Genomic DNA, 13,489 nt, shown 5'->3' on the forward strand with positions numbered 1-13,489 from the left:
GATGTTTGAATCTTGCCTAAGTAGTTTCACTTCTGACACGTGTGCTCGGCACACACACTCTTTTTTAATATTCATCACAAATTCATGAATTCAGTTGCAATGCTTTAGATATGCATCTAACATAATTTTAGGTCTGGTTAAAGTCTGGCAAAAAAGTATCCTATTATAATATTCGATGTGCAATTGTGAACGTATCACCAGGTGACGGCGCTAGACAGTGACGCCGCAGAGAACGGCACGGTGCGCTACAGCTGGCGCGCGCGGGCGGCGGCGCGCGGGGCGCTGCGGGTGCACGCGCGCTCCGGCCGCGTCTACTGCGCTCCGGACCTGCCCCTTGCCTCGCATCTCGCATACGATCTCACCGTAAGTCATACAATAAATATTGTGTTACACCGACACATAATATGTCGAGAGCAAGTCGAGACCATATTGAAACATCTCTCATCTCTCTCAATTTAGTGTAACATTTTTTTGTTACGCGTGACATTTTTTTCTTATCCCTACCACGCGTGATTCGACGTATTTCTGTAAATAGAGCAGGCTCCAAGGAGATGTTCGTTTGCAAAAATAGCGGACCTAAATCTGACTTCTGATATATTGTATAGATCCCAGACATCATTTTTGAGTTAACTTTGAACCACTATAGATTGAAAACTCATGAATATATTCTTTAAATTATTATTTTAAATAATTAACAATAGTCCATTATTTACGATTCAATAGTTCGTAGAGTGAAATAGTTGCATGGGGGAGTGGGGGGAGCATCCGAAGATGGCGAGTATATTTTCATGAAAATTTAAGTAATAAGTAAGTCAGATTTAGGTCCGCTATTTTTGCAAACGAACATCTCCTTGGAGCCTGCTCTAAAAGTTGCGTATAGTAAATTATTTTTTGAAATATAAGGTCATAAAGAAGTTTCACTTCTTACGTGTGTACACTAGTACACGCACACATTTTTTTTGTATGTACATGTACCAAAAACAATAAAATATATTTTATAAAATATTCTTTCACTTAGTTAATTTAACTGGGATATTATTCAATATTCACTAATTGATCGGCTCCGTCGTGTGCACAAGGTCCGCGCGTGCGACGGCGGGGCGCGCGCTCGGTGCGGCGTGTCGCGCGTGCGCGTGCGGGGCGCGGCGCGCGCGGGCGGCGGCGCGGCGCCGGCGGTGCGCTCCGGCGGCGCGCTGCAGGCCGCCGAGCTCGACGCGCCCGGCTTCCTGCTGGCGCTGCTGCAGGCCACCGACGCGGATGGCGATGCGCTCTACTACGATATCGTCGGTGAGCTTATTAATAATTTTCTCATAATATGGCCCGCGTCATTACAGTAGGAAGACGATAAAATTGTAAGAAAACAAAAATTTGCCTACTCCCTATTTTTATCAGTGTTGTCGCTACTAAAGATATTTATGAACCTTTTTTTTCATCGTTAAGCAGGCAAACTATCAGGCGGGTCTCCTGATGGAAAGTGATGCCCGCCGCCTATTAATTCGCGAATGTGTTCTACACCAAAATTGACTATCTAGGACCTAGGTGTTCTTTTAGCTTTCGAATTACTTGAAGTCGTAGTCCTTATAGTCCTTATAGTCGCTTCTTGCCGGTTCTTCTCCATAATTACAGCTGCTTTCCGAATCGGTGGTAAATGTAAAAATAATATGTAGTGACGATTCAAAAGTGCTTCTAGAAGAAGTTCGAAGTCTAATCGAATAAATAAATGTTTGAGTTTGAGTATAGTTATTAATTATAGTGGCATATTAAACAGAGACTTTTATGTCGATTTTATTTAACATTTCATTAAAATATTTTCTTTATGTTTCAAATTACTTAGACGGTGACCCCGATCGAGATTTTGTTATTGGCCGTGAAGACGGGAGTCTCGTGCTAGCGCGGCGTCTTCTGTGGGAGCGGCGGCCGCGGTACTGTCTCAACATCTCCGTCACTGATGGACCAAATACTGTTTACACTGCGGTGAGTATATTAGCATAATATTTAAATGTCAAATAAATATAATTTTTAGTTTCAGAAGACGATATTTCAAATTTTTCGAGTTTTTATATTACTTATACATAATATATGAATATCAACTAATCGGTAGCCAATGTCCGTCACCAGGTGAACATAACAGTGATCAACGACGCGAACGAGGGCGGCGTGTCGTTCACACAGAGCGAGTACGCGGTGGAGGTGTCGGAGGCGAGCCGCGCGGGGCTGGCGCTGCTGACGCTGCGGGCGCGGGTGGGCGGCGCGGGCGGCGCGGGGGGCGCGGGGGGAGCGGGCGAGCCGCGCCTGCTGTACGGGCTGCACGCCGCGCGCGCGCCCGCCGACCTGCCGCTCTTCCGCCTGCACGAGCTCTCCGGCCTGCTTGAGCTCGCGCGCCCGCTTGACAGGTAATCGTTGCACGCGTCATGTCCAGCGATAATAATAATTAATTTATCAATAATATACTTACCAGAAACATCCACATGAATATTATTTTCAGTGCTGTCTACAATTATTTGTTCCTTACTTTCTATTAAATATAATATGTATAATATCTCCAGTTGCTTAAGAAATAAATTATATCTCACAATAATATTCCAAAAAACTTCTCGTTATTTTTTTTTAAATAAACAATCACTATCACGATATACTAGATTATCACGATAGACTAGATTTCCGCCCGCGGCGTCGCCCGCGTTTCCAAAGGAAAACCCGCATAGTTCCCGTTCCCGTGGGATTTCCGGGTTCCATAAGGTAAAACCTACCTTATGTGTTAATTCAAGTTACCTTCTATAATATGTGTGCTAAATTTAATTGTAATCGGTTCAGTAGTATTTGCGTGAAAGAGTAACAATCACACACAGACACACACACACATCCTCATATTCTTTCGCATTTATAATATTAGTAGGATTAAAACTGCTTTTTACATTATCTCTCTGATTACATTTTTTAATTTATCTATCAAATTAAATACTTAATTAAATAAATAACAATTACCTTCACAATCGCCTAACAACGGTTTAGAGCAATCTTCCGTATCCTCTCCCATCTCACGGAACCGTTGTATTAAGTTCTCTTCTGAATTATTTCTGAGAAACACGAAATATAAGGTTATATTTTATTATGCATACCATGTTTAAATATAAATTTATAGTTGAATCGTTTCTATCGCCTTAAATACGTATTTTATCATAATTTATCTATAATATTATTTTTTATTGACTTATCGAAATTTTCCTGACGTATCGTAAATTCTCCTGTCTTAGCGAAATTTTCCCGACTTATGGATTTTTCATGACTTATAGAAATTTTTGCGCAAAGAGAAATTTTCCTCACGTATAGAAATTTTCCTGGCTTATAGAATTTTTCCTGACGTAAAGAAATTTTCCTGGCGTATATAATTTTTCCTGACTTATACAAATTTTCCTGACGTATAGAAATTTTCCTGGCTTATAGAAATTTTCCCGACGTATAGAAATATTCCTGGCGTATATAAATTTTCCTGGCTTATAGAAATTTTCCCGACGTATTGAAATTTTCTTGGCGTATAGAAATTTTCCTGGCTTATAGAAATTTTCCCGACGTATAGAAATTTTCCTGGCTTTATAAACATTTTCCTGATTTATACAATTTTTCCTTATCTACCTAATTTTGGGGCAAAGAGAAATTTTCCTCACGTATAGCAATTTTCCTGGCTTATAAACATTTTCCTGACTTATACAAATTTTCCTTATCTATAAATAATTTGGCGGCAAAGAGAAATTTTCCTCCATTATTTCGTAACTATACGAAATAATCGCCTGTGCACACTTAACGATTACACCCTGTATTCAGTTGTTTCCTTTTGTCTACTAAAACATATTTTTCCGTTTTTATAATCTCTTGATATTAAAGTTAGTGCCCTCATGATTTTAATGAATAAACAATAATAATTGCAGGGAAAGCGCTGCAATCCACGAGCTGACAGTGTGGGCGCGGGACCAGGCGCCGCGCGCGTCCGTCGCGTTCGCGCGCGTCACCGTGCGCGTGCACGACGCGGACGAGCACGCGCCGGAGTGGGGCCGGCGCCTGTGGGAGCTGCGCGCGCCCCGCACCGCCGCGCCCGGCACGCTGCTCGCCCCGCTGCGCGCCGCCGACCGGGACGCGCCCGACGCCGACGGTGAGCTTCTGCAACAGTTCCGAATGGACAATTTGACTTTCTAACAAGTTACCGTTAAATATAAATAAATGAAAATTTACGAAATTTTACAAAAAGTTACAGCCACACGTCGTATTCCTTAAATAATACCAACCTTAAGGAGATAACCCAGGGGCGAGACTCAGGCGTAACATTGACAACATATTAATGTCCGAGTGTCATAAAAGACTCACGATCGTGTCATGAAACCTTCCAGCGGGCGACACGGCGCGGGTGGTGTACTCGCTGGCGGGCGGCGACGCGGGCGGGCTGTTCGCCATCGACGCGGCGCTGGGCGACGTGCGCCTGGCGCGCGCGCTGCCGCCCGCCGGGCCCAGCGACTACACGCTGCACGTGCGCGCCGCCAACCCGCCGCCCTCCGACAAGGCCTCCACTATCCCGCTCCACATTGTAATCGTCGACCCCGACGACGCTCCACCTAGGTATCTATTTCATTTCAATCTACACTCATTATTTATTCGAGAGTAACAGAGTAGAAAGAACGCAAAAGATAGAAATTTAAGAAACAATACTTAAACTAATAAGTATAAGTGAAGTCCCGTGTCCCCGTAGTGGGGTAAGGGGCAGATGCATTATTCATACATCTGTTTCACTGATCGATTTTCTTTAGGGACAAGTAGGTGATCAGCCTTCTGTGTCCTGCCAGACCGAGACATTTTTTTTTTTTCTTCGTCTCCACCGGGAATCGAACCCAGGACCCCTCGGTTCTACGCTCACGCGTCAACCACTGTACCAAGGAGGCGGTCAAACTAATAAGTATACAAATATTTTATAGAACGCAATCGAATCATCATCTCCTGTAATTTTGAAAAAAATTAAAAATTTATAAGAATATTAATAGAAAGAATAAAAATTTGTAAACTTGAATAGATTCAAGTTGTAAGAATGTTCATTATTGTATAGAATATCGATAGATCGACACATTATAATGGTGTGTACATCGGTATGTACTGCCAACTCACAATAGAGTACACGACAAGTGAATAACGCGTGCAGGTTCGTGTCGGACGAGGTGGTGTGCGAGGTGCACGAGAACGAGCCGCGCGGCACGCTGGTGGCGGCGCTGGAGGCGCGCAGCCCGGGCGGCGCCGGCGTGCGGTACGCGCTGCGCGGCGGCGCGGGCCGCTTCCGCCTCAACCCCGCCGCCGGCCTGCTCACCCTTCGCGTGCCGCTCGACTTCGAGGAGCGAGACACCTACAACCTCACCGTCACCGCTTACAACATGGTAACATACGATATTTTAACATTTGATTCCATAAAGTAACAATCGTTATTCTTAACAATTTGTTTTTATGCCACCATAATATGTAGGAATGGTTTAGCTAACAGATAATTGAGATTATCAAATAATCGACAAAAAATAATTTGTAACGATATATTTTTGCGTTTATAAACTGAGATGTAGCCTAATCTTATCTTTCAAGTTAGATAAAACGTGTGCTCGCGGGGTGCAAATCAAATTTAAAAACGGTTCTGTAGGTTTGGAATCCATCGCGGACAAACAAAATGACACGTACTTTTTATATATAAAGACTAGCTGACCCGACAGATGTTGTCCTATCTTAGCAACACGCGATGCAATTAAATTGTAGCTTATCTAGCCGTGAGAATCTGAGAATCTGTAAATGGCTTATTGTAAGTATTATATTATGTGACTATCTTTAAGGATACAGCTGTAGATTCTCCTAAAATATAAATAAAAAAAAAAATTATATAAAATTGTTGTATTTTTAATATAGCGCCATCTATTGGAGATTTAACCTCCTGGGGCCTGCGGTCATATATATATTACATAAACAACAAAAAAATATTTCAACGCCATCTTTTGCGTATATGCGGGAATAATACCTCAAATCGATGTAGTGGTATGTCATCCACTATACTAAACGGTTTTTGGTTTTATAAGTGACAGTGATTTGAAGTATTCTCATTTCGCAGTTGACGATGGCTGTGCGACGGCAAACACGTGGTCAGTAATCTTTCATTTCTAGTGGAACCATTAGTATATTGCAGTATATCTTTGTATATCTAATTATAATAGATATTATTTCTGCAACCGCAATAGTTATTTTGTAAGATAAATCTAAAACTTGTGAAAAATATGAATGTTTTCTTTTATGTCATACTAGTAAGACATTTGGTCTCAATTCTTGCCAAATTGGTATTGGTTACAAGGGCCCCATGTATTACCTATATGACATTCTTTAGTTTATGTTACAGATTTTATTATAATTTTCAAGAATTATAAGATACTGAGATCTACCAACACCTGGATGAGTAAAATATTGACCTATATGATGGACCTATGGAGTTTCTTGCCGGTTCTTCTCCATAGATACTGCTTTCCAGATCGGTGGTAAATGTTATTACTGTTATGACGATTCAAAAGTGCTTTTAGTAGAAGTCTAATTAAATAAATAAATGTTTGAGATGAAGATAATGCCCCAAATGATCGCGATGAAGCCGCCCAAATACCAGAAAATGATTCTTCTTCCATTCGTCCAATGAGTACGAGTCATGTCAGAACAGAATCTTCACTATGTATGTCATCTTCAGTTGTTGGCAGACCATCTCCGGGACGCACATGACGTGGACCAAGTATAAGAGGAGGCTGACCGAGAGGATGGATTAGAAATAAGACCTAGGGGTGGACGTGGCAATATAAATACACCGCCGCGCCGGTGCAAAATACTTGAACTGGTCGTTTCTCACCCTTAAAAATACCTATCTTTGAACAAAGGTACAAACAAAAGACACAGAACAATGGATAGAATAATAAATATTTAGATTCAAGTTTAAAAATATATAATAACTAAAAAAACATGTAGTTTTTCTTCATTTTCATAAACTTATTACACTTGGAACTGGGACCCCCTGTAATATATATATGACATAAGGAAAATCCAAGATTTCCACGAAAGATTTTTTTTTCCATTTTTTTTAATATCTATAATTGCATTAGAACAGATACATCTAATTTTTATTAAAAAAGAAAGAAAAAAAAATCCTGGGTCTCAGGAGGTTAAGGCACATTATATACTATACTGCTGTTCTCCGCGGTTTTACCCGCAGTGCTCCTGTTGGTCTTAGCGAGATGATAGTATTATAATACAGGGTGTCCCAAAAAGTAGTGATGAACGGAAGCTGGGAGGTAGAGGACCTAGAGGGCTATCCGAATCATCCCCATGTATGTTATGCGATTTTTCGTATTTTCGGAGTTATGACGTTTTTTTCAATTTTTCACCTATCGCCGAGTACGATGATATTTTCTCTCATGGTGACGTCAATTGTTGCGCTAGATGCTTGATTTGTGTGCTAAGCTGAAAGATAGGCCAATTCAGTATGGTAACATTTACCATCGTTAGATCTTCGAATGGAATAAAAAAAAGAATTAAATGCCAAGAAAGATAAAATTACCCAGTATGTTCACCACTTCAAGGGCCCTAAAAAAATAAAATCACATAAAAAAACGTGCCCGGGTGACGTATCTATACTTTAAAAAATCATTGCAAGCGTTCCTACAGCTACATGATAATATTTCATAGCGTTACATCTGTGCTTATGGCCTTTCACGATACTTCTGAATGAATTCATATACCTACTTGAGTTTGGACATTATAAATAAGCATATAGTTTAGTAAAATATGACCATCACGTAATATAACTCTCTGCTACGCACAACAGTAAGCCAAATGTCACTTATTGAAAATCTGTGCCTGTCGCTCGCGACTGCGCTCGACAGGCACAGATTTCCACACAGAGATTTTCACACAGAGATTTTCACTCAGATATTTTCACACAGAGATTTTCACACAGCGATTTTCACACAGCGATTTTCACACAGAGATTTTCACACAGATTTTCACACTGAGATTTTCACACAGATTTTCACACAGAGATTTTCACACAGAGATTTTCACACAGAGATTTTCACACAGAGATTTTCACTCCGATTTTCACACAGAGATTTTCGCTTAGATTTTCACACAGAGATTTTCACAGAGATTTTCACACAGAGATTTTCACACTGAGATTTTCACACAGAGATTTTTACACAGAGATTTTCACACAGAGATTTTCACAGAGATTTTCACACAGAGATTTTCAGAGATTTTCACACAGAGATTTTCACACGGAGATTTTCAGAGATTTTCACAGAGATTTGAACACGGAGATTTTCACACAGAGATTTTCACACAGATTTTTACACAGAGATTTTCACACAGAGATTTTCACACAGAGATTTTCACACAGAGATTTTCACACAGAGATTTTCACACAGAGATTTTCACACAGAGATTTTCACTCAGATTTTCACACAGAGATTTTCACACAGAGATTTTCACACAGAGATTTTCACACAGAGATTTTCACACAGAGATTTTCACACAGAGATTTTCCCACAGAGATTTTCACACAGAGATTTTCACACAGAGATTTTCACACAGAGATTTTCACACGGAGATTTTCAGAGATTTTCACACAGATTTTCACACAGATTTTAACACGGAGATTTTCACACAGAGATTTTCACACAAATTTTCACACTGAGATTTTCACACAGAGATTTTCACATAGAGATTTTCACACAGAGATTTTCACACAGAGATTTTCACACGGAGATTTTCATGCAGGTTTGCTAAGCTGAAAGATAGGCCAATTCAGTATGGTAACATATACTATCGTTAGATCTTCGAATGGAATAAAAAAAATAATTAAATGCCAAGAAAGATAAACTTACTCAGTGGTGAACATCACCACTTCAAGGGCCCGTAAAAAAATAAAATCACATAAAAAAAAATTTCCGTTTGTTGAACGAAATAACCCGAAAATTCATAGTAGTAGAAGAAACCATTAAAAATGATAAAGGGGCATTCAGACATTTAAAAGACAACTTTTTACGGTGATGTCGCACTTGCACTGAACAACAGCGGGATCATTTTAAAAATTTCTGGTAATTAAACACCTTGTTATTGGTTTTAATTTGTTTTTTTTTATTGATCATCATGTTAATTCAATTTTTGCACTTACCACATTTAGATTTAAATTTTTCGATTGAAGCCTTCTGAATAATAAAATGAAATTTTCAGGCTACCTGATAGATAGAGCAAGTTTTTAAAAGCCAAACGGAAAACTTTTTTATGTGATTTTAGTTTTTTAAGGGCCCTTGAAGTGGTGAACGTACTGGGTAATTTTATCTTTCTTGGCATTTAATTCTTTTTTTATTCCATTCGAAGATCTAACGATAGTAAATGTTACCATACTGAATTGGCCTATCTTTCAGCTTAGCAAACAAAAAAAAATCAAGCATCTAGCGCAATAATTGACGTCACCATGAGTGAAAATATCATCGTACTCGGCGATAGGTGAAAAATTGAAAAAAAACGTTATAACTCCAAAAATACGAAAAATCGCATAACATACATGGGGGTGATTCGGATAGCCCTCTAGGTCCTCTACCTCCCAGCTTCCGTTCATCACTACTTTTTGGGACACCCTGTATAGCCTATAGCCTTCCTGGATAAATGGGCTATCGAAAGAATTTTTCAAACCGGACCAGTAGTTCCCGAGATTAGCGCGTTCAAACAAACAAACAAACAAACTCTTCAGCTTTATAATATTAGTATGATAGTATAGATTAGTATAGAATATAGATCAACAAATTTCTACAGTTAAAAAGAGTTAATTAATTATTAATAATTAATAATTACTTATTGAATTCACAATAAATAGAAAAAGATACTACAAAAAATAAGAGAAATATTATGTTGCAGGTGAGTGAGAATGAATAATAAGTTAATTTAATTTAATAAAAGTCGAGTTAGTGAACTAAGTCAATTATTTATTATGTATTATAGATCTATCACTAAAATGAAGTTCTATCACGTTCCATCAAGAAACAGCAGTACAAAGTATAATTTATGCCTTTCTGACGATATTTTATTTTCTTTTGTCATTAGGGTGGAGGCAGCGCCGAAGCACGAGTCATAGTTCACGTGCTGGACCGCAACGAATTCCCGCCCGTGTTCGTGCAACGTAACTTCCGCGGGATCATTTCAGAGGTGTGGTTTACACAATAACTTAGAAGAATATGTCATAATCTTATTTATCCGCTTATCGTATAGTATTATGCTAGAAGTGCTATACAGGGTGTACCAAAAAGTAGTGATGAACGGAAGCTGAGAGGTAGAGGACCTAGAGGGCTATCCGAATCACCCCCATGTATGTAATGCGATTTTTCGTATTTTCGGAGTTATGACGATTTTTTCAATTTTTCACCTATCGCCGAGTACGATGATATTTTCACTCATGCTGACGTCAATGATTGCGGAAGATGCTTGATTTTTTTTGTGTGCTAAGCTGAAAGATAGGCCAATTCAGTATGGTAACATTTACTATCGTTAGATCTTTGAATGGAATAAAAAAAAGAATGAAATGGCAAGAAAGATAAAATTACCCAGTATGTTCACCACTTCAAGGGCCCGTAAAAAAATAAAATCACATAAAAAAAGTTTTCCGTTTGACTTTTAAAAACTTGCTCTATCTATCAGATAGCTACCCTGAAAATTTCATTTTATTATTCAGAAGGCTTCAATCGAAAAATTTGAATCTAAATGTGGTAAATGCAAAAATTGAATTAACATGATGATCATTAAAACCAATAAATAGGTGTTTAATTACCAGAAATTTTTAAAATAACCCCGCTGTTGCTCAATGCAAGTGCGACATCACCGTAAAAAGTAGTCTTTTAAATGTCTGAATGCCCTTTTATCATTTTTAATGGTTTCTTCTGCTACTATGAATTTCCGGGTTATTTCGTCCAAATTGTGGCAGTCTCTCGTCTTTGTAGTATCCCCACGGAAAATAATCAATAGGGTTTATGTCCGGGGACCGTGCAGGCCAGGCTAAAGGGCCAAGATACCCTGAAAGATGGATTGGTCGTTGCAGCCTGCGCATGCGCCGGTGACGCCTGCCTTAAAGCCTGGCCTCTACGGTCCCTCGACCTAAACCCCATTGATTTGTTTCAATGGGAATATTAAAAAGACTTCGGCTACTTGAGAGAATGCCACAATTTAGACGAAATAACCCGGAAATTCATAGTAACAGTAGAAACCATTAAAAATTATAAAAGGGCATTCAGACATTTAAAAGACAACTTTTTACGGTGATGTCGCACTTGCATTGAGCAACAGCGGGGTTATTTTAAAAATTTCTGGTAATTAAACACCTATTTATTGGTTTTAATGATCATCATGTTAATTCAATTTTTGCACTTACCACATTTAGATTTAAATTATTCGATTGAAGCCTTCTGAATAATAAAATGAAATTTTCAGGGTAGCTATCTGATAGATAGAGCAAGTTTTTAAAAGTCAAACGGAAAATTTTTTTTATGTGATTTTATTTTTTTACGGACCCTTGAAGTGGTGAACATACTGGGTAATTTTATCTTTCTTGCCATTTAATTATTTTTTTTATTCCATTCAAAGATCTAACGATAGTAAATGTTACCATACTGAATTGGCCTATCTTTCAGCTTAGCACACAAAAAAAATCAAGCATCTTCCGCAATCATTGACGTCAGCATGAGTGAAAATATCATCGTACTCGGCGATAGGTGAAAAATTGAAAAAATCGTCATAACTCCGAAAATACGAAAAATCGCATAACATACATGGGGGTGATTCGGATAGCCCTCTAGGTCCTCTACCTCTCAGCTTCCGTTCATCACTACTTTTTGGTACACCCTGTATATTATATAGGTAAGTAACGTAACGGCACCAGTCTTGTACAGATTAAGGAAAAAATTGAAGTTTTTTACAAATTTCTCGTAGGTTTTTTAACTTTATTGGATATTGTTTAGTTATACCTTTAGTTCAATGTTAGTTTAACGTAACCAATGTTAGAAAAAAGATTACAATGCATAAATAATAAAGTTATTTATAAATTAAAAAACCACTTTTTTGCACCAGTGTTGGACAGTGAGAAATCTAATGATGGACACCCAGTTTTGGACAACATCCAGTTATGAACACCCATTTATGGACTGTACCTAATGTCGTTTCTCCACTTATTTACACTTGGAGAAGACTTATAGTTATCAATAGAATCTTGAAAATGATGATTGGAATACAATAAATCGGAGATGTATTTATAAAAAATAGTACTTATTAATTATTTTGCATACTTACTTATAATATTTAAAACAGTCTTAATTTCCATTTTCTATGCAAAAATTGGACAAATGCATCGTTAAATACGAGTTACACCAATATGGTTTTTTTTCTCAATAAGTCAGGGATGAAAAATATAACTAAAAAAAGTACTGCCATTTCATCCATTTTGGGACTTCTTCTTCTTCGTCATATCACTCTCGTCAGAGCGAACATGGTCAACATGAGGTTTGGGGGGGTAGATGTTACCCGCTTCACGATATTCCGCCATATCTCTCTGTTTCCTGGCATTCCGCTACATCGTGAAGTGAATCGCCAATCTGAATCCGCCAACAGCCTTAATCTGATCGGTCCATCGATATATGGATTCCAAATTGTAGCACGAGGCAAACAGTTCATCAGAGAACTCTCTATGATAGATGCGTTACAATACGCATAAGTATGCGACTTCTCTACGCAGTAATAGAGAATGAAGCCGAGAACGAGTCGCACAGCACATAATGACCCATTTTTCTAAAATATATTCTTCATGGGTAGATAGATATTATGTTGTTGGACCCATTAGTGTAATTTTAACAAAAAATGTCAATGTCCATTATAGGAACCAAAGCAAATCCAGTCATGGACAATTGTTGTACAATATTGGAACCCTTTGTTTGAAATGGTCATGATAGGTATATTATTAATCAGAATGAAAAGACAATACAGAAAAGGGCATGTAATTAATACCTTTAAAAAAAGTTTATTTTCGACATATGTCCATAAATGGATATATCCATAGAATTAAATCCAGTTATGGACACTGAAGAATTTTATTTAAACAACATAACCTATCATGATACTAAATCGTGTAATATTTCATACAATTAACTACTATAAATAAAAGTAATATCAAATTTTGCTAATATTTATACAAAAATTCTTATAACCAAAATTGTGTCCTCACTTCCTTAAGGATTTCCTTAGTAAAAACGGATTTCTTCGAAACGAGTCGCAGCAACTAAACATAACGTTCTGCCATCTTCAAACATTTTGGCCGAATAAGATGAAATGTCGTATTTTGATAGCTTATGAACCAAACTTTTATTTTAAGTATTGCCAAATTATATAACGTTAATTTTGGTCTTAA

The 13,489-nt window shown here is 38.2% G+C and overlaps 1 protein-coding gene across 1 annotated transcript in view; it reads left to right on the forward strand.

The window, feature by feature from the left end:
- The window catches only part of kug (FAT atypical cadherin kugelei), a 77,217-nt gene that overhangs the window by 31,182 nt on the left and 32,546 nt on the right, over positions 1-13,489 (forward strand). The window contains exons 9-16 of the mRNA XM_089704361.1: positions 202-363; positions 1,080-1,287; positions 1,835-1,974; positions 2,119-2,393; positions 3,927-4,147; positions 4,383-4,608; positions 5,183-5,411; positions 10,147-10,248. Of these exons, the coding sequence (XP_089560487.1) occupies positions 202-363; positions 1,080-1,287; positions 1,835-1,974; positions 2,119-2,393; positions 3,927-4,147; positions 4,383-4,608; positions 5,183-5,411; positions 10,147-10,248 (1,563 nt within the window). The remainder of the gene's footprint in view (positions 1-201; positions 364-1,079; positions 1,288-1,834; positions 1,975-2,118; positions 2,394-3,926; positions 4,148-4,382; positions 4,609-5,182; positions 5,412-10,146; positions 10,249-13,489) is intronic.

Source organism: Colias philodice, chromosome 15 (assembly GCF_061535455.1).
Source record: "Colias philodice isolate Cphi_HAF_F1 chromosome 15, ilColPhil1 Martin Lab GWU primary, whole genome shotgun sequence".
NCBI lineage: Eukaryota > Metazoa > Arthropoda > Insecta > Lepidoptera > Pieridae > Colias > Colias philodice.